The sequence below is a fragment of the Dinoponera quadriceps genome, unplaced genomic scaffold (genome assembly GCF_001313825.1).
Source record: "Dinoponera quadriceps isolate SergipeBrazil2010 unplaced genomic scaffold, ASM131382v1 scaffold591, whole genome shotgun sequence".
Taxonomy (NCBI): Eukaryota; Metazoa; Arthropoda; class Insecta; order Hymenoptera; family Formicidae; genus Dinoponera; species Dinoponera quadriceps.
The window spans coordinates 61,470-81,845 of record NW_014554680.1 but is presented as its reverse complement, the minus strand read 5'-3'; the positions used below and the strand labels follow the sequence as shown (position 1 = coordinate 81,845).

Below are 20,376 nucleotides of genomic sequence, written 5' to 3'. Positions count from 1 at the left end.
GCGCTGCGCGAAGCGGCGGCGGCGAGTCTTGTGGAGACAGGCGGGAGTAGCCGCTGGATATATACATGCACACGCAATATCATAGCGGCGAACAGTCGACACGCGGCACTCGTACGAAGCGGGTCGTGCTCTCCTCCGGATCTTGCGAACGAGAGAAAGGAACGGAGAAGAAAAAGAAGTGACTCGTGAGAGAAGTGAACGCTACACCATCGTCATTCCCCCGCGACACATCCGATTGATAATCGCGCGTCTTCTACGATGAGCTTCACGGCGTTCGCGTCGTCTTCGGCCAGCAACGGGAAGCCACGCAATCATCGGACAACTTGCCCGCGCGGTACTCCTCTCAGGATGCCAAACCGATCGGCCCGCTGCTGATTCGCTCTGGATCGCGCCAGCAAAACAAGGCTCTCTGCGTGACTTCGGGGTTTCGAGGCATTCCGTAAGAGCACACGCCGTCGGATATTATCCGGCGTGGAATTTGCCCGCGATACATATCGATCGACCAGTGTAATCGGGACGTAGACTCTCGCGGCAAGGACGAGAACACGAGTGCACCGAGCAGTAGCCGGTCCGCCCGACCGGCCGCGAAATCGTGCACCTGGCTATGGGCAAGCTCCCAATAATCCCTGGACGTGATACTCGTGACAACGCAAGCGGCGAGGAGGCGACGACAGCGGTGATCGTCGGTGGTGCCGTGTCCAGCGGATCACGTGACAGCGCTGATCCGCGCCGATGCGACGATACGTCGAGAAGATGCGCGGGCCGGAGATCGGCGGGAGATGGTGCGACCGGCCTGAGCGATCCAGCGCGCCGGGATCCCGGTGTGACGCGACCACGCAGGAATACCACCTGGCACGGCGATCGAGGCGAGAGCACCGCGGCCGAGGTGGCAGGACCCAACGGCGGCAATGTCGACGCGTCGAGCGTGCTCGGGATCGCCGGCCGCACTTGTTGCGCGGCCGACTCCCTTCAGGCGCGACGGCCTCGCGATCGCCTAATCCGCGCCGGTCCTAATTCCATCGAACGCCGAAGTCGGCGGAGCGGCAGCTCTATCGGCGATCAGATGCTCCATAGTACGGTGGATAGTATTGCGATCGTCGATGCAGAACGGTTCTCCGTGGCGCTCGCTAGTACCGTGAACGTTCCCGGGTGCGACGTCTCGCTCGAAGGTACCGCGAGTACCAGATCGCCGATAAGCGTCTTCGAGAGCCGAGGGCCGACCGGCGGCGGCGTTAACACGGAACGCGTCGGCGATAGTAGCATCGGCGAATTTTCGGCGCATCGGAGCGGACCGGTCGCCCGGCTGATCGGTATCGCCGATTCTTCGTTCGCGAAACGAAACGGTTCCGCCAAAGAGGCGACCGACGGCACGACGGCCTCATCGCGTCTCGTCCCCGACGAGTCGCGGCCGAGGCGGACCAGGACGTGTTGGGGATTGCCGGCCGCGAGGATCGCTTTCGTCTTACGAACTCTTCTGCTGGGGCTGCTCGCGAAGAGTTTGCTCTGCGACGCGGTACTGGGCGCTCCGTCGTCGACCTCGCTGACCGGCTTCGAGGACGACACAGAGAAGGGGCTGGTGATGCCGGGGAACGATCTCCGCGAAAGCGAACTCGAGATCATCCGCAGGAGCATCGTGCAAGGTCTCGGGCTCCAGAGGATACCTGATGCTTCGAAGGTGAGTCTTGTTTTTTCTTCATTGTTATTCTCTCTTGCGATGGTTGTGTGTGACGACGAGTGGGAGAGCGAGTGTGACGAAAACGTACGACGTTTTACAAGAGGAATACGACATTACTCGAGAGATACGATATCGGTACGAAAATAATATCAATATACAGGGTGTTAAGATGTGGAGGTGCTGAGTAGAATCAATGGAGAAGAGTATCGTGAAATAAGAGAATGGTTTGAAGAATTAAGTAGTGATATAAGGGCGATATATGATGAAGCAGGATAATGAGCTAGATAACCCTTTGCACTCGAGGGCTCCGGAACGGAGCCATTTTAAATTTGTCTTCAAACTCAAATAGCAAGAGCGGAATATCTTATACACAATTGTTTTTACAATTTGTCTTTGTCCTTATGTTATGAACTGAAAGTTATTTGCATTGTCTCCATAGCGGAGCCCTCGAGTTTGAAGACAAATTTTAAATGGCTCCGCTCCGGAGCCCTCGAGTGCAAACGGTTAAAAGAAATTATATTGCGGAAGTTATGAAAAGAGAGAAAGAAAAGGAGTTGAAGAAAAGAAAAGACATAAAGCTAGTAATATAGAAAAGAAAAATAAGACGAGAAGTGAAGAGATGTGAGATGAAATAATAAATTGTTTGGGGTTAGTACAAAAATTAAATAGGAAATAAATCAGAGTAAACAAGATTTTAATGATTAGGTATAAAAAGCTGCGATGGATAGGATAAAAATAATGAAAGAAGCATTATTTGTGCGGTGATATTTATGTAATTTAATTTTTTAATTAATTAAACATTTTAAGGTTGGATAGATACGTTGGATAGAACTAATTACACAGTTTTAAGGTTGAATAGATACTTGTGGTTAAGGTAAAAATTGTAAACCAAGTCCTTTCTTCACATCAATGTAAAGCAAAATAAATAAAGTAGAATCAATGGTTTAAATACACAGAAAAAGAAAGTGTTAGATTCAAGTAAATAATTTATTTCAATACTTCTTAGTACATTTTTACTCGGATCAAGTAATATTTACTTGATCCAAGTAAAATATTCTCAAAGTAAATTATCCAAGTAAAATATTTATTTGATCCAAGTAAAATTTAATTTAAGTAAAAATTTGCTAAGGAGTATTGGAATAAATTATTTACTTGAATCTAGTACTTTCTTCTGTGTAACGTCGACACTTAAAAATCGCAAAAAAAAAACGATATTAACAAGCTTCTCATTCGGAAAAAAATCGTCTGCGGATTAATTGGAGAATCTACAATTGAAAGCTAATAAAGAGGAAAATCCCGGCAGGAACACCCAGTATAGTAAGTGGCGCTGAATGGTACCATCGCTTGGATTAAATGTGAAATCGGTTTCTGAAAAAAGTAAGACCTCGTTGTTTATATCAACGTGATCCGTGCTTGAAAAAAAAGACTTCTCGATAAATCCTAAATTATTGCAGCGACGATAAGAGACAAACGCGGACGCGCGACAACTATGACGATGAAGTCGTGCTCATTCGCCTTCGAGTTCGTTGATCGAAGCGTTGTCGAGATTACTCGAGTGGAAAGCGACACAGTGAGACTCGGACGCTCTTTCCGCGCGGAGAAACAGAAAAATTTGGTCAACGCTCTTATCTCGAGTTTCACTCTTCTATCGCAATCGGATCTATGAAACTAGGATCGTGATCGGCCTTAAATTTAGAGTTCGGCGTAAGCCTGTTATTCGTAGGATGATGTCGAAGTAAAATTTAAATTCTTATATTTCGAAATTTTCTTCTGTCTTTCGAGATGAGCGTGTGTAATCTTACCGCAAATTAATATCTTCCCACGATCGAATTCTTTTAACGTACAAAGAAAAACTCAGTTCCTGCAACTGAAAAGGGACCAGATGAAAACTCGATGGTGAGAAGTGATGTCTCTGTTACTCCGGCTGAGAACACTCGTGTGAACATATATAGTTGCATTAAAACTCAGTTGAGACAACCGAGAGTAACTCAGAGAGTGACTCAGCAGAAACCTCTTACACGAGAAAAAAATAAATCATGCAACAGAACAGAGACTGAATGAAAATTCGGCGATAAGAAATGGAAACTCAACGACAAAAAGTGATATCTTTATTACCGCGTTTAAGAACATTCGTGTGAACATCTAACTGCGTTAAACTCGATTGAGATTGAACTGAAAAACTGAAAAAAAAACAATTGACTGAGTAGAAATCTTTCTGTTCCTACAATCGAATTTTCGTCTGATTCTCAGGCAACGGAAAATTCAATTACGCTAACTTAATTAACCAATCATGATAAAAAAAATGTTTGCTTTTTTCGTCTTGATTGGTCAATTAAATGCTACTCTACCCGTCGAGTGGGATTTTGGAACGCAGCCCTGCAGAAATCTGTTCCTACAATCGAGTTTTCGTCTGGTTCCCAGGCAACGGAAAATTTAGTAACACCAACGGAATTGTCTTGTTGATGTGAAATAAGAAAAATCAGGCGTATCATTCGAGTCTGCACATACTTGAAGATTATTGAAACTTTGACATAAACTTTCGGAGTTAGAAAATGGAATTTTCGTTTCCACATTTCTTGTTTGCAAGATTCGTGTGTAGACACCGGAACGTATGTAAGGCGCATATAGTGTGTATAGCGAGTATATACAAATCAAGTGACATCAACAGGTCGAGTAAAGCCAGATTTAGCGATTCACTCGCTCTCCTTCTTTAGATCATAATCGTACTTATGACATAGGCTGAAGCTTCACTTGATCGCTCTCGGACGGTTACGTTGGTATAATCGTCCGAAAATAGATCCTACGAATTATAGATTCCGCGCGTTCTTGCTCTAGACTCTTCAAGGGTACGTTATTACGCCATCCCCTCGCGGCATTTGCACAAACGCGAATAATGCATGGCGCTCATTGATTCGTACGGCACGCGGGTGTATCTCTCTCACTTTCTCTGTGTGTGTGCATTCCGGTATTTATTATTCGCCGTTCGCGTAAGTAAATCGCACATACATCGCGTACCGATCACGAGACGCGCGCAAGCATGCACGCGAGCGGGCGCGCGACGGCTGGACGACGGACCTTCGCGAGGCCGAGGTTCGTTGACATCGGACGGTCGGGCTGAAAAAGGTTTAGCCTTTGCACGTAGGCCACTCGTTCGCCGCACGTAACACACAGGCCGGGCTGAAAAAGCCACGACAATGCCGTCCCCGGCAGGAGAGGCACGTGACACGCCGCGCGGTCGTCCAGATCATTAGTGTCGTAAATACCCTCGCACGAAACGCGCGCCGGCAGGCCGAGCTTCTTTAATCCCTTCGACCCTGCCGCCGACCCGCGTCGCTCTAACGATTTTTCCCTCTGACGCGCCTTCGTTTTCGTCTTATTCGTCTCGTTTTAATCGCGTTTCGTTCGCAGCGCGCTTATTAGCGAAGAGGAAAGCGGCTACGTGTTTTCGCGAACGACGGGAGTGACGGCCCCGCGGGAAGAAGACGAAGGTCCATATTCTGATCTCACTTTTATTGACGAAAATGCTTTAAATATGGCCTCTCGATCAAGCAGGTGGCTTCTGAGCCACTTTTAGAGACACTTTTATCGATAAAAATGAATTCAGAATATGAACCGGAGTCTTGCTTGCGCGCTCTTTTCGACGTTGCCGCGTCTAAGATCTGTTATACAATAGATCGCAGCTGGATATCGCAGTCGATGAAATAATTTATGAATGATTGAGAAAATTTATTTTTCGGACGAGTTTCTCTCAGGACTATCTGTTGCGACATCCGACAGCGGTATCCCGAGTCGAAATTTTAGTTCTACATTAAATTTTTTTAAGTCTTCTCCTTTGGTGTTATAAATGGAGAGTTATTTCCATTTTCTCCGCTTAACCCTTTGCACTCGGATGTCCCCTCTCAGGGGACATCAGAGTTTATTAGTGATTACAGAGGATGAGCTTATGCCGCGGCCATTTTTTGAAAACTGCATGTTTCTTTGAAATGGCACAAGAAAGCAAATCAAAATATATACTGAGATATATGGAAAAAATGTCAGCCGGCATTACGTCGAAGCGGAACGTTTGTAGTGCATTCACAGCGGCTAAACAGCAAGCTGCACATTTTAAATGTTGGAGGAAGAAAACGGGATTGCACTGTGCTCTGCTCACACAGAGAAATACAGGGTGGAAGACGACAAACAAATTACTTTTGTTCAACGTGCACCAACGAACCCGCGATGCACATCGGTGGCTGTTTTACACATATTAGAAAATTATAAAACATAAAATTTTGTATTTTTTATCAAAAATGTGTTCCTTAATACCTAACGATTCATATAAATCAAGCGGCATGAGAATAAATTACTTGATTCCTAAGATAAACTATTTAATATGACACGATTCCCGTCCGCGCGCCTTCCTAAGCAGATGCCGCCGAGTTGCTGGTAAATGGCTCTCGAGATGGCTCCGAATGCAAAGGGTTAATATAGAACTAAATAGACTTAACCCTTCGTTTACATTATGGGTGACATTCAGATCGACCCGGTGAGTTGTGTGAAGAGCTACAGCAAAAAGAAGTGTGCCGAGAATTCGATTTTTTTTTCAGTAATTTAAAACTTGATTCCCTATGAATGCATAATTAAACATTAAGGTAGAAGAGTTACATTGTATTCTGGAATTTTATAAACCACTTTTCTTTTACAGTTTCTCAAATACAAATGTTAGGAAATCGCACAGTCTATATGATCCTGTTTGCGAGCGACTTTTCAGAAGTGTGTGCGGTTGAAGAGTTAATGTAGGATCAAAACTTTGATTCGGAATACGACGTATTGTGTAACAGGTCTAATCTCGAGCGTTTCGTCAGCGCGCGCGCGTTGGCAGAAATTCTCCCGCTTTCGGGAACTTCGCACGGTGCCGCGACGGTATCCGCGGAAACGATCGCGCTGTTTGCCTAGACGCGACTAATCGGTGCCTTTGTCACAGTGCCGACCCGGGTAAATACAGTCTTACGAAGGCGAATGCAGTTCCTGTCGTAGATAACGCCGACGTGCGACATCGAATTACATTCGAGGGGCGATCTTTATCGTCGCGCTACAACATCGCGGCTGTGCTCCTCGTCGCTGTTCTAAATCCGGATCCACAACAAGTATAATAAACTTTTAGTCTTTTGCTCTGAATAATAAATAAGGAATTTAAAAGTGCAAAAAACCACGACTTTTATCATTCTTTTCGTGATGTAGGGCTAAGCGACTTATGATGTTACTTCGTCAAAATTACGGGTGTTAGTCTCAGAGCTAAGTATACGTAACGAGCCGAGAATTACCGGAAAGAAAAGTACACATATTTCCGGTATCGAGAAAACGGAATCTCGCGACGTCGTCCGGCCGACTTTGGAACGACGAAATTTCGGTAGAATGTATTTCCAGCCACGTTGTGACCTCAATCCTCCGTTGACGTTGACACTGTACGCCCCGTTGTCTCTCGTTTTTTTCACTTTAGGATTAAATACCTCGAAATGATAGCGTCTCAAAGAGACGTGTTCCCAGGACCTTGTCCTCATCCCTCAGTTCACGGAACGGAGCCACGGATGCTGAGCTGTTCGAAGGAGCGTACTCTCAGAGCAGCATTGTCTCTAATTCTTCCTGGACTCGGCGTGTTTCGAGAGGACCCGTTTTCACGGCTGTCATTGTCACCCGCTCTTCCGATCTCGCGTGTCCTCCTCGGCTCTGTGAAAAATCGCGACCGAAGGCTCCGCTCGCGCCGCTCGGCAAAAAGGCGCGCGCCCGCTAAAAGGAGCATAATGAGCCATGAAGAGGAGGAAGAAGAGGAGGAATAGAAAAGAAAGAGAGAGAGAGAGGGGGGGAGGGGAGAGACGAGGGCAGGAAAGGAACACGAGTGGGTAAAGAGGAGGAGGTGGAAGAAAGGACGAACGGGAGCTCGACCTCCGTCGAGAGACTTCCTCGGCCTCTCTCGCGTCTCGTCGCCTTTCCTCTCCTCTTGTCTCGTCTCGTTTTGTCGCGTCTCTTCCATGCCGTTTCGCCCGAACGCTCGTGAGTAGCCGGCTGTCTTGAAGGGCTCGCTGCTGCTGTCGCCGCTGACGCATACAGCTTTTGTTCTGCAAATGCAACGCGCGCGCTTAGTACCGTACATCGACAGCGGCGGCGGTGGAAGAAAAAGAAATCGAAGACAACGACGGACGTGGAGACACTCGTTGCACGAACAAGCGCTAAGGCCCGCGTCGTCGTCGATCCCATCGCGTAATGAAGTGTGTCAAGGAATACGCGCCTAGCCAGACGAGGACCGCATTCCGGGGAAAGACGCCCGAGGGGGAAAAGCGGCAGGTTACATAGTCGCGGAGACGCAATTAACGCCGTAGACTTTTCGTGCGCCTGGCGACGCGCGCGAGACGAATAACTTGGGAGCGACTCGACCGAACGTTCACTCGACTTCATCGAGCGTATGTACGTTCTCCTGGTGTGCGTACGAGCGAGCGAACCGAGACGTGGCCGATCAAACGCGTCGAAACGAGCCGAGGTCGTAGCACTGTAATCAGCTTCACTTACCGCAATGCGTCCGATTAGTTCTAATGTTTGCCGTGAATTTACGGGAATGAGTCGGCGCGTTTATTACAACCGAGGGAAATCCGAAGAGCGGTACATATCTGAGGACGGAGATGCTCGTCTATTCTCTGAAATCCAGCCAACAGCTCCAAACTCTATTAATGCTGTCCAGGGAACGGCAGGGAACGTGTTAATGGAGTCTATTGTGTCAATCAGTGTTTAACTGTTTCATTAATCTGAGCGGGAGGGAGGGAAAGGGAAAGAGAGAGAGAGAGAGAGAGAGAGAGGGAAAGATTTCATCTTCCAGATCAAATATTACCAACGCAACTAAACGATCGCATTTAACTCGCCGTTTCGGTCTCATTCCCTTTGCAATTAAGAAGGCACGGCTGAAAGGCCTGAAAAGCGGACGAAGTGCGTAATTTGTATGGCTCATCTCGAAGCCGAGCTCATATTTTATCGCGATTCATCTCTGCCGTAATGTTTTTCAATTAACGGGTTTTAGCGAGAGAGCAGATACCGTCGCGCGGTATCCATTGAGAGTACAACTTTCTCGGGTCGGAGCTAAGGGGATGAACCTCTCGCCTTCTCCCTGGATGCTCTCTACCTTTTTCCCTCCTCCTCCTCTTCCCCCCTTTTTTCTCTTCGATTGTTAACGGTGGTTATTACGCGGCTTTCCCGCCGCGCGGTGGCGGTACGTCATCGTGCTTAATGGCGTTCGAACCATGCGAAGTGGCCACGGCGGTAGCATGTGCCGACAGACCGAGTATAGTCCTCTTCTTCTGCGAAATTACACCGCGGCGCGGCTTGTCATTATCCAATCCTGAGCGTTTTATTCGATACCGTGCGGTGCGCCAAACGCGTGCATTAAAGGCGAAAGCGGCTCATCCCGAGCCCCCCCTCAGAACAACGCGCTTCTCTCTTACTTTAGCCGGTTAATGGGCTGTTTCAATGTAAGAGACGACGAGTCCGCGGCAGGAGAAAAGATTCGGTTATACCTCGGAGAAAATTCAATTATCCTTGATAATCGTGCTCGTTTGCTCGCGATTATTTTCACTCGCTATTTTTTCTGTCTCTGAGCAACATCTCGACGACGTTTCCTTAATTCAAATTCGGAAAAATCTCTGATATCGCAATCATGGAAAAAAGAAATTAGCTATCCGTATAATATAACTCATATTTAGTTCAGACCTAATTTTTGTCTGTGGGAGCTAAAAAACTAGGTACAGAGACAAAAAAATTAGCTAAATTAATTAAATTTCAGTTGTATTATATGGACAGCTAATTTTTATTTGCGCGAACCAGTTTTTAGCTGTGGGAGCTAGTTTTCAGCTATGCGAGCTACTTCTTTTTCTCCGTGATGTTAATTACATAGATAGTTTTGATTTTTATTGATACAAATGCCGTGAAATATTAAGGTGGCGACACGAAAGCAGAAAATATCCGATCGCTCGTTTTAGCGAGCCGGAGATTTTTACACATCGCTAAAAATATGGTACTGGCGCGGCGTTTGTTGATCTTCCGCAAGCAACAGGTGTCACGCATCCACGTGGTTACCGCTGGCTTTAGATGGAATTAACTTGGTGATGTTGCAGACTTCCCAAGTAATTAATGTAAAAGCCTATTTACGGCATTTGCATGGTTTCAATTTCATGCTGTCGATCGAAATTATATAGCAATCGCATTTATAAATAAATACACACACATATATCTCGCATCGCATCGTATGCGGCTAACATATATAGTCTCTAATATATATATATATATATATATATATATATATATATATTAGAGACTATATATATATATATAGAGACTATATATATATATATATATAGTAGGCCGAGAATTTGCAAACATTGTTATCATGAAATTATTCATAAATGATATGATTCAATTATTTCCGCGTAATATCGCGGATTTGATTAATAGCGAATTCGGTCGCTTATATTAGTGTACACTGAGTGCAAATATTCTCGGCACACCCGATCGATGCCCTCTGTTTCAGTACGTTGAACTCTTTATGCGATTTGGTTATACTATTATAGTACACACCTTGTGTTGTATTCGATGTGACTTTGTAATCGAACACACAAGACAAACTGAAGAAATGCAAAGTTACACGGCTAATTTAGCAGTGCAGTTTACTGCCAGTGAGAAGTAGCGGAAAAATAGAAATGATAGATCCTACCAACTTATATTCTAAACAAAATACTAAAAAGCAATAATAGGGACGACGAGGAAGAAAATTTCATTAGAAGTTTTTTAAAAAAAGAAAAACCAAAAGTAAAATTTGCATATATTATATTCTATATACATTTTAAATATACGAATTTTAAAATACGAATTCTGTCCTTTATTATTTCATTGTTCTCATCTAATATTAATTTTTTGAAAATTATACTCATATATCGGTTTTTATTTTGTACCGTTTGCTTGCTATCAGTGGAATGCTGAACGGTGGTAGTAATGTTGCATGAAGTTCACGTTGCACTGAGAAAGTCGACCAAGCCTCTAGTGCTGCGCTTGTACAATTTAGTGCAACACGGGTTCAGTGCAAGTCGACCGAATTCACTATAAAATTTGTATTTGATCCTAGCTAACCACACTTATTTTCAAGTCTTTAATTCACTACATTCCGGTACGCTCGACTTTGTCGCCTTGTCATTTTCATTTTAATTAATATTTTTGAGCTTGTAATGTGAGAACTGAAAATGCATAGTTCGAATACGATATTTATGATATCAAGTAAAGAAAATTATTTGGGTTTAAACTAAACTTATCATAAGAAAAAGAGTGTTTTCGGACAATATTCTCAAATGATTTTACAAAATGCGATTTAAGAAAAAGTAATGGTCGTTGTTTAATTGAAGGATACGGCAACCTTACAATCCGCATAATGCACTTACGTAATGACAATTATTTGTTACAAGAATTGTTATCACCATTAAATCAAGGGCAATTTTTACAAATTCATCTGACATAATTACTCGAGACATTTGGACGTTCAGAGTTGAAAAATAATAAAGATATTCTCTCACAGTGCATCGAACGAACTCTATTGAGGACACATCGGACGCTGCAACATTGTAGATAACGGCGCTCCGATCGGGAATTAATCGCGTAGCGCAGCTCTTACTCCAAACATATTATTAGGAGCATCCAGATTAGACACAGTCGCGCTTTTTCGCGGCAACAAAGTGTTGGAGAAATTCGGAAAACAAACTGGCGCGCCGGCCGGCGGCGAGTATATTCATCGCGGCGTTAGGACACACGCGTGGGTGGTCCGTCTTGCCCCACTTTCGCTTACGCATGCACGACCACGTGCGTGCCGGGTCGCGCTGTTGCTCCTCGCGTAATAAGCGCGGCGGCGGCGGCGACGACGCGAACGTCCACGTGCGACTGGCGTATACACGCATTCTCGCGTGCATACAGTGTGCGTGCGTGCGTGGCAATGCCACGGTGATATTTAATACACGGCCACAACCAGTTCCGCGCGACACGACGCCGACGTGCCTTCTCGCAGCTCTCGTCTTCCCATTGTGAAACGTGAAAGCCGCCGGGAAGATCGCACAGTCGGCTGAGGCATCTGTGAAATTGCGCGGCTCGAGATGAACTCTCCTCCGCGCGGTTTCTTTTTTCTCGACCGCCGGACGACTCACGGGCAAGAAGCGCATCGCGATACCGCCGCTCAGACACGGTGTCGCAAGGTGCAGTCGAATTTAATCCTGACAGCAACGTGTTAGGCCTTGCACGCGGTTTGTACGCGTTTTCTTCCATTTATTCTTCCTTCCGCATTTTGTGCAATTCTATACTCTACTTTTATCCCGTTACTACTCAAAAAATGTGACTATTGCTATTATCAGCTTCCATCTAACGCGAAGAAAAAGTCTTCTCTGAATTTAGTATGTACCTTTGTTTGACTTGGGTTGTTTAACGTAAATAACATAATTTAATATATCATATATTATTTTGTTTGAATGAAAATGTTGTTCTTTCACTACGGTAAACCATATTATTCGATAGGAAAAACAATATTATAGAAAGAAAATAATGTTTGATTTTTAATAAAAGAAAAATTTATTTCATTGTATATGAAATATTGTTATAACACTGGATAGCACAGTTATAACATAAGCGTGGGCTAATCGGAGAAAAATAAAAGACAGCTGTCATTTTCCTATTATCGTTTGCGAACTGTGTGGCGACCCGTGTAGACAGGCCTTTACTCTCTGGATTAATGTAGAGATGTGTAGAGAAATCTCATAACTAGTGTTTGGAGATGATTACTCTGGGACGAAAAGGAAGTGACTTTTCAATTTTGGATATTAGAAACCAACATCGTGAGCATCAATCATATCATTAATATCGTTAATGATCGCTAACGATCGTCGGAACGGCGATCAGGAAGCACATTAGGTATGTCTAAGGAGGGTCTCATTATCATACAGGATACCACATTTGTACAGGATGATGCCGCAGTTGGACGTCGCATGTTTCAGTGGCGAATAATCTATCTGGCTGGCAATAATAATCCAACGAAGATTTCTAATCCGGAAGACGCGGGTCTTAACTGTCAAAAAATAGTCGCTCTTTATTCGGACACGATAACATACCGATCAACTCTTGATCTAAACCGTCAATTTTAGTTAATTTTGTGACGTTAATTACAAATATAACAATTAAAATCAAAACTTAACTCTAGTTTCCATCACATAATAAACAACAATCAAAAGAAAATTCGATAATATTTGAGGTATTTCCGTGATATGAAGAAAAGGGTATGTCTTTAAAATCGTCTCTTTTAAAGCTAATTTTTTACTTCGAAATGATACGTAGCAGTCTTGTAAGACTTCGTGAAAACATATATTTTAACTTCCTGTACGAAAATAGACTATTTCTGTTCTTTTATTGTAACGTTCTTTTGTCCCGTTATTTTTAGCTGAACTGGCTGCACTAGTTTAAGAAATTTATACGCACATTGAAGTATATGAAACATATTTACGAAATTCTCACGTTTCAGTGTGCATCAATTTTTTGAACTTTAATGTAGTTATTTTCATACTTCATGCCATCAATTAACCCTTTCGCGGCGAACAGCGCCTTTAGGCGCTCAGCTATAGATGCTCATTCTCAGCGAACAGCGCCGTTCGGCGCTCAGGCAAATTTACCCGCGGTGAACGAACAGCGCCAGATGGCGCCCATCCGGAGCCGCTCTTTTCGTACGAAGGCGCTGTTCGTTTGTTATCAACAACTGCCATTAATGTCTATTAAGTTGTTTTTGACGTGCTAGCAGCATACGCTTCTTGTGCAAAGCTTTTTTTTACATAGTCAAATATTATATACACACTGCGTTCGGAACGACTCGCGTATTTGGTCCGCGCGGTCGATCTGGCATCGGCTGCTTAGAGCGCAACTCTTTCCAGAGCACTCCGCCGCGAAAGGGTTAACAAGAAATAAAAACTTAGCCTATATTTCTTGAATTATAACTAAATAATTTTTTACAGACTATTTTCTGTTTCAACAGACATTAACATAAACAGAAAAAAATAAAAATTTACAATGAATGCAATTTATAATACAAAATTTGTTGATCGATGTAATTGATCGAAAAAATCAAACGATCCTTGGTAAGAATGTATGCAGTTTTCCTAGATAATTATGCAGTTACTATCTAGTATTAATGCATTCCCATTATTTCATTAGTTGTAAAAATATTGCGTAGGAAGTGGATAAGAAATTGATACAGTTTTATTCAAGAATACTTCTAGAACAAAACTGCCCATTTTATGAGCAGCAGGCTTGCTTATTAATTAATTGAATAGTTTTTTATCCATTTATTGTTCTGTTCTCGTTCAGTAAATGGATTTTGCATTTTTTATGCGCAGTATCTGTTGGAAAAGCGTTACATCTTGATTAATCTTGATGGGGGACCCCAAGTAGTTTTACTCCTTAGTCACTAGACAGAAGTTAATAAACTATCGAGCAAATATTCGAAAAATGCATGAAATTTCTACCAGAGACGCGCTAGGATAGGATGACGAAAGGTCACATTGCGTGGAAAAGATTTCAATGCAAATAAGCTCGACGTTGTTAAACATTGTGATACCCATATCCCGGGAAATTATGAGTGTCGCACGTGACATTATCAAGAATTACAAGATCCGTCACTAGACTATCAAGGATTACAATAATTCAGGATCCGTTCGTCCGTTCTCAACGGTTACATAGTGAATTCTGCGAAAGACTTAACCTTTAAATATTACCATGTTACTCAACGTCACCGACGTTTTAACATTTTCACGCTGATGATGCTGTCGACGTGTGACAGTCTCTGTGAGAACCTCCTCCATCCGCTAAATCGGGAAAGAAGGCGCTCTCTTCCTCGGTTCGCGTGCGGGCCGAAATGTGATCGCACCATGAAGCGACGCCGATAGGCGGCTACAAAACTGTACAAGGTGCGAAACACTTGGCGACTTTTGCCTGGTAATCGGTGTGTCAACCGCGGCATGTCGCAATCATGAGCCGTAACTCTCCTTTTTTTCTTTTCTTTTCTACCTCCTTTCCTTCTTCTTTTGCTTCTTCTTCTGTACTTCACACCGGGGCAATCCCCTGCGTTGACGCAATCCCCGACGTTGTTCTGAGATAGTTCGACGCGTCGTATATATAATTCCGTGAAGGTATCTCTAAAAATAGCGGGTTGTCACGTATATTTAACTAACTAACGCAGGGCTGTGTCGCAATAAATCGGCTGGCGCGCGTGTCGGCAGAGCATGTAACCGCGCGTGTGTTTGAAAGTTCCTGCGCGAGGATCTCTCTTGCTACCGTGTTTACGAGTGACGTCAGGAAGGTAGCATCGTCGAAAAAATCGGCGCCGATATTATTATTAGTCGGGCGTGGATTTTAGCAAATGAGCCGCCGCCACAGCGGTGCAGCCTTAAACGGGCATGCGTGATCGCGCGTATTCTCGATGATTATTCATCTGCCAACCTCAAATTTGATCTCGTCGAGCCGAGTAAGAAGCGAATTTACATTCCTACGACGTTCTCTCGAACGGTGCGATTAATTTGTTTTGTATCCCGCTTATCGAGGATATATCGCGTCTACGTATCACGAGAGTTTCACTAGCACTCGCTTGTCGGGAATTGATGAATGGCGAGATTTATGATCGCTCCGCGGAATGACACTTCGCGTTGAGGCTACTCCAATTTCGATACAATTTAATTAAGCGAGCCCTCGTGTCTCACCCCTCGCGCAATTTTTCAGCGCGTCGTTCGCTAGCTCGATCAATATGGAAATTTTCGTATATCGTTAATCTCTCGATTCCTTCGAACATCTCATTTGTTCCTTTAATCGGCTGTTGTGTCATTAATCTCTCTCCCTCCTTCTCTCTCTCTCTCTCTCTCTGTGTTATCCTCCTCCGAAGTTTTTCCGTGGCATCGATATATTTTTCTCGCAACAATGTGAGCTGTTAGACACCTCCTCCTTCGGGGAACCTTCGCGCGCGATCGCGTTCTCGACTCGTTCAATTATCATCATTTCTAAATTATATTCCTCGCCAATCACTCATGCTCGGGAATTTTCGTAATAACATGTTGCGTGCGACGCCGCGCGATATTTTTCCCTGCTTGTTGTCGGTTGACAAGCATAAATAACGATCGCGAGGTACAGGCGTGTGAGTGGCGAATTTATCGGAGGCCGCGTCGCTTTCTCCGAAAATTCGGTGCCTATTATAAAATTCCGGTTTACATTCGACCGCGTCACAATGTCTCTCCCGTCTCGCAAAATATCGCGCGGGCCGATATTCGAAAGTGAGTACGACGATGAGTAGGGTTTCGCTCCTGATGGATGTAATAGAGTGATTCAGTTACACGGGGGAAGGAGGGGGAGCGAGACTCGCTCTCGGCGAATGTCGCTGGGAAATTCCAGCGCGGCTCGCCTTGTGAGATCCAGCGAGGCACGACGATTGGACGGGGTTCCGGATACGGCGCGTGACCGAATGCCGGATCTTGGTCGCGGACCACCTGAGCGCCCGGCCGGTCGTTACTTCGTCATCGCCGTCAGCGTTGAGCCCGCGAGAGAACCTGTCCGAAGGCGCGGCGGAGAAATTTCGATTAACTCGAAATCGATCGATCCCGCCTGCTTGTGAAGGAAGAGGATCGATCAATCGCGGATCAGCGCCGAAAGCGGACTCAATGTCGTTATTGGAAGAACGAATCGCGCCGGCGTTTGAATATTGTTTAACGAACATTTGTTCCTTCGTTTCGGAGGTGACGAGCAGCGCGAAGAACCGTCGTGACTAATTAATAGCGGTCGAACACGCGTGTCAAAGCCGCGAAAATATTTGGGATACGGTTTTAAATGCCGCGGCTTACAGCCCGCCGATGCTTGGATTAAAAGAGGAAGTTTACGATGTTTACTTCTGAACGAAGCAATATCGCCACGAGGCGACGAAGTCACGAGGCAAATCCGGCCGGGGGATCCTTGACGCGATTAAAGCGAGTGCGCGCGCAGGGCTGGCGGCAAATTAGTAAGACGATTAAATCGTGGGAACGCTAATCTCCTCCGCGGATTGTCTCGCGATTTCTTCTTCTTCTTTTCACGGCGGTCGGACAAGTAAACCAGTCGATCGCGTTAGTCGTTAGTTAAACCTCTCCGCGGCGTTGTTGCATCGTTTATCATAATTTTCCCGTGTCTTTGTTACCGCTCGTATTGCGTAACACGCCGCATCGCATAGACCGTGACTGATCTCCGTGCGTACTCTCGTACTTTGTAGAAATTCATGAACGTATAATACAACGTTGATGAAGAAAAATGTGTTTAATTTTAGAACGTTGTTGATGCGTATGTGTACGTGACCGGGTAATACCCATGGCGACACGTAGCACGTGAAGACTAACAAGTGTTATTTTTAGTGGAACTTGACATTTAATGAAAGAATAAGGGAATTAGTGATATTTAGACCTGACGTAACACATTAAATATCGAAATATGCGAGAGTGACGGCGCGTCAAATAAATTTGACAAGGCCGAAAAGGAGAGAAAAAAAATACCGTAAATTTAACGAGGCTGACGCGAACCTGTTGCCCGACGAGTTTCGTTTCTCGCGGGAGAGTCGATAACTTCGCATTGTCATAACCCACATGTCGGTGATGACATCGTGTCGACATGTGAAGTCGTTGAAGTTCGTCTGCTCGAGAAGCTCGCCACGCTTCACGTTGTGCGCTCGCGCAACGCATAAATATCGAAAGATAAAGCGTGGCATGTTTGTGAACGAGCCGGATATTTATGGGATTAGTGCGGCGATAATTCGGCGACATTCCGACGTACTTATCGGAAGCACTTGGGCAATTGCTGTGCCTCCGGACCTTTAAATTAACTATGTGACCGTATACTTTCCGAGCCGAGTCGATGACTCTCGTCTTGCCAGACCTCGTATTCAATAAAGTACACGATATCACGTCGTCACGAGGGATTGCCGCCGAAAAAGTTGCGAAATCTGTCACGCACGGTGGAGCGCCGTTTATCCGGAATAATCCGGAAGATACGATCCGGAGGATTCGGTAAGATAATCCGATACGATTTTTACGTAACTGTAAAGTCGACCAAGGTGATTCACGTGAGATAAAGAGGAAGAGAGGCGCTAATAGCCGCCTCTCTCGTCGTATTCCTTGATCTCGATTACAATCTATGAATCCAAGGATCTATAAAATCGGAAATCTACGAATTTCTCTCTCTCTCTCTCATTCTGTGGAAAACACATATTTCCGTCGCGTGAGATCCGTTCGTCGGCGTTCGGCTTGAAATCGTTCCGATAAACGAGGCCTCGACGAATAAATTTCCACGCTTTACGGACGAATGGAACAGACACTTAACGGTTCCAAAGCATTATTTACAGCCCGATTTCTCGGTACACATTGTGAGGGTATTTTACGCCACATTTTATTGCGATGTCTCTCGCGATAAACCCGCGACAAATGAATCCATTATCGACTGTCCGAGTTGCTGTCTCCAACGCGAATCTCTTCTTAAACAGAGCCAAAGCTTTCCGATTAGAGTCACATAGTTTCCAAGACCACCCGGTATTAGTTTCTTCTTTGCAAATAAAGTGGATACCGCGTAACTAATAAAATTATTCATTCACTCGTATAAATCTGTATTATTATATTGCATTCGAGATTAAGGATTTATATTTCAGTAAAAAGTTCTATATGTAATACTTTGTTTAACTGTATACTGCTCGGAGAGATCAGTACCGCAATATTTAAAATGATGAAGATAGCTAGAAAAGAGGAAGGAGGATGAGTAAACGGATGTGATATTATCGAACTTCGAATTACGAGCTGAGGCGTCGGAACTTCTCACGTTTCGGGCGTTAAGTGTCAATGACTTAACTGACTGACTGCCTCACAAAACGCGCGTTATTTCGACGGTAAAGTCCCGGGTACGGGCGTTTGTTAGCTCGACGCCCGAGCCCGTTCTTGAGCTCGCCACCGCCAGGAAAAGAAAACCCGGTGAAGCCAAGAAATGATTCAAAGGCGAGCCGCCGCGACAACACGACCGATCGCACGGTTTGAATCGACGCTAACGAGATTTATGATTGGCTTAAATTTTAAGAGAAAGCGGCTTTCGAGAACGCGCGCCACGGCGGGGTCCTTCGTAGCCGTGGATAGAAGCCTCTCGGAATGCGCCTGACGCAGAATTACCAACCCTGGTGAAATTTCAGATTAGATTTAGTGAACATTTTTATTCTGAAAAGTGGTGAAATCTTTCTTGTGAAGAGCAAAAATCTTGTGAATTTAGATAGCCTATAAAATTATATAAAACTTAATCCTAAGGCTTAAGAAATTAATAAATGAACGTAGAAAATTATTTTAATTTTTATTTCGCCTGCAATGTGTTTGAACATCATAGTCGATATATTAATTTTAGGTGAAAGATTATATTTTGTTTTGTGCAATATTATATTACTTTATTATATGTAATAGTTGTTAATAAAAATCATTTTGCTCATACAACTTTTAATTGATGAACGCACTGCTCATAATCAGCTTCCTCACAACTTATTGGAAATTTCCACCGATCGCTTCCTTTTCGATTGGGAACTACTTAAAAAAATTATAAATGTAGGATAGTTGGTGAAGAATTATATCACTTTGTTGAAATGTTTCAAAGATGGAGAAATTTATATATTTTACATTCAAAGGTTGATGAAAGAAAGCATAATCCAAAAATTTGTTTGCCCATAGTCAAACAAGAATTTAGTTGATTCAACCAAATGGGTTTCTCAGTGGTAGTAGTTTTGATCTCCGACGACATCGCCGACGCATCAATCCGTACGCGTTGGATCCGACCCGGCCGGAATGCCGCCGGCACTTTACCTTCGCGCGCTTATTCCCAAGGCGCGTTCCTCCTCGCCGACGAATAAGACAGGAATAGGGGGAAAAAAAAGAATGGTGAAGTATTACGCGTTGCGTACATCGCGCCTTGCCGTAAAAATATATACTGAGGCTGCGTGAAAACTTCTCAAGAGCTTTCAAACGCCGCCGGCCCCTGAAGGAAAGACTCACGATGAATGATTGAGTACTGACGGTAGATAAGGATAAAGATACGGGACGGATGGAATCCTTGACGTAATTGTTATTACTCGTGGTAATCGTAAATAAAATCTCCAGTCGACGCTGATTAAGACGAGCCTCGACTCCGTTTGTATGTCCGAGCCTCTTTTCTCTCTCTCTCTCTCTCCCTCTTCTCTAGATTTTATTTCTCGGTAAAACTCTATAGATACACGTTGAAATTACGCGCGATGGTGATCGCACGACGGCCGGACGAATTAGACACGATTATCTAGACAACGCTCCAGAAGTCCTCCGGCGGCGCTCCTTCCTACTGAAAGAAAGTGTTTCAGCGCGCGACCGGCGCTTTACGATCGTCCTCATTAACAGTATAAATAGCCTGGGATGGTTTTCTATCGTGAAGTGGCCGGTGCCGCGACTCATTGCGATTATCCCACTCTCTACCGAGAGACGTTCGGCGCGCCTCTGAAACATCATTACCGGCCGTAGATCCGGATATCTGTCATTGGCCGCGCGCAATCAGGAGGGCCAATTGAAGACATCCGGGATACTTGTTGCACAAAATTCAGACCTGTCCGCGCTCCT

The 20,376-nt window shown here is 44.5% G+C and overlaps 1 protein-coding gene across 1 annotated transcript in view; it reads left to right on the top strand.

Annotated features, from left to right (window-relative positions):
- The first annotated feature begins 604 nt into the window (after positions 1-604).
- The window catches only part of LOC106740791 (bone morphogenetic protein 4), a 43,913-nt gene continuing 24,141 nt past the window's right edge, over positions 605-20,376 (top strand). The window contains exon 1 of the mRNA XM_014612173.1: positions 605-1,675. Coding sequence (XP_014467659.1) covers positions 605-1,675 — 1,071 coding nt within the window. The remainder of the gene's footprint in view (positions 1,676-20,376) is intronic.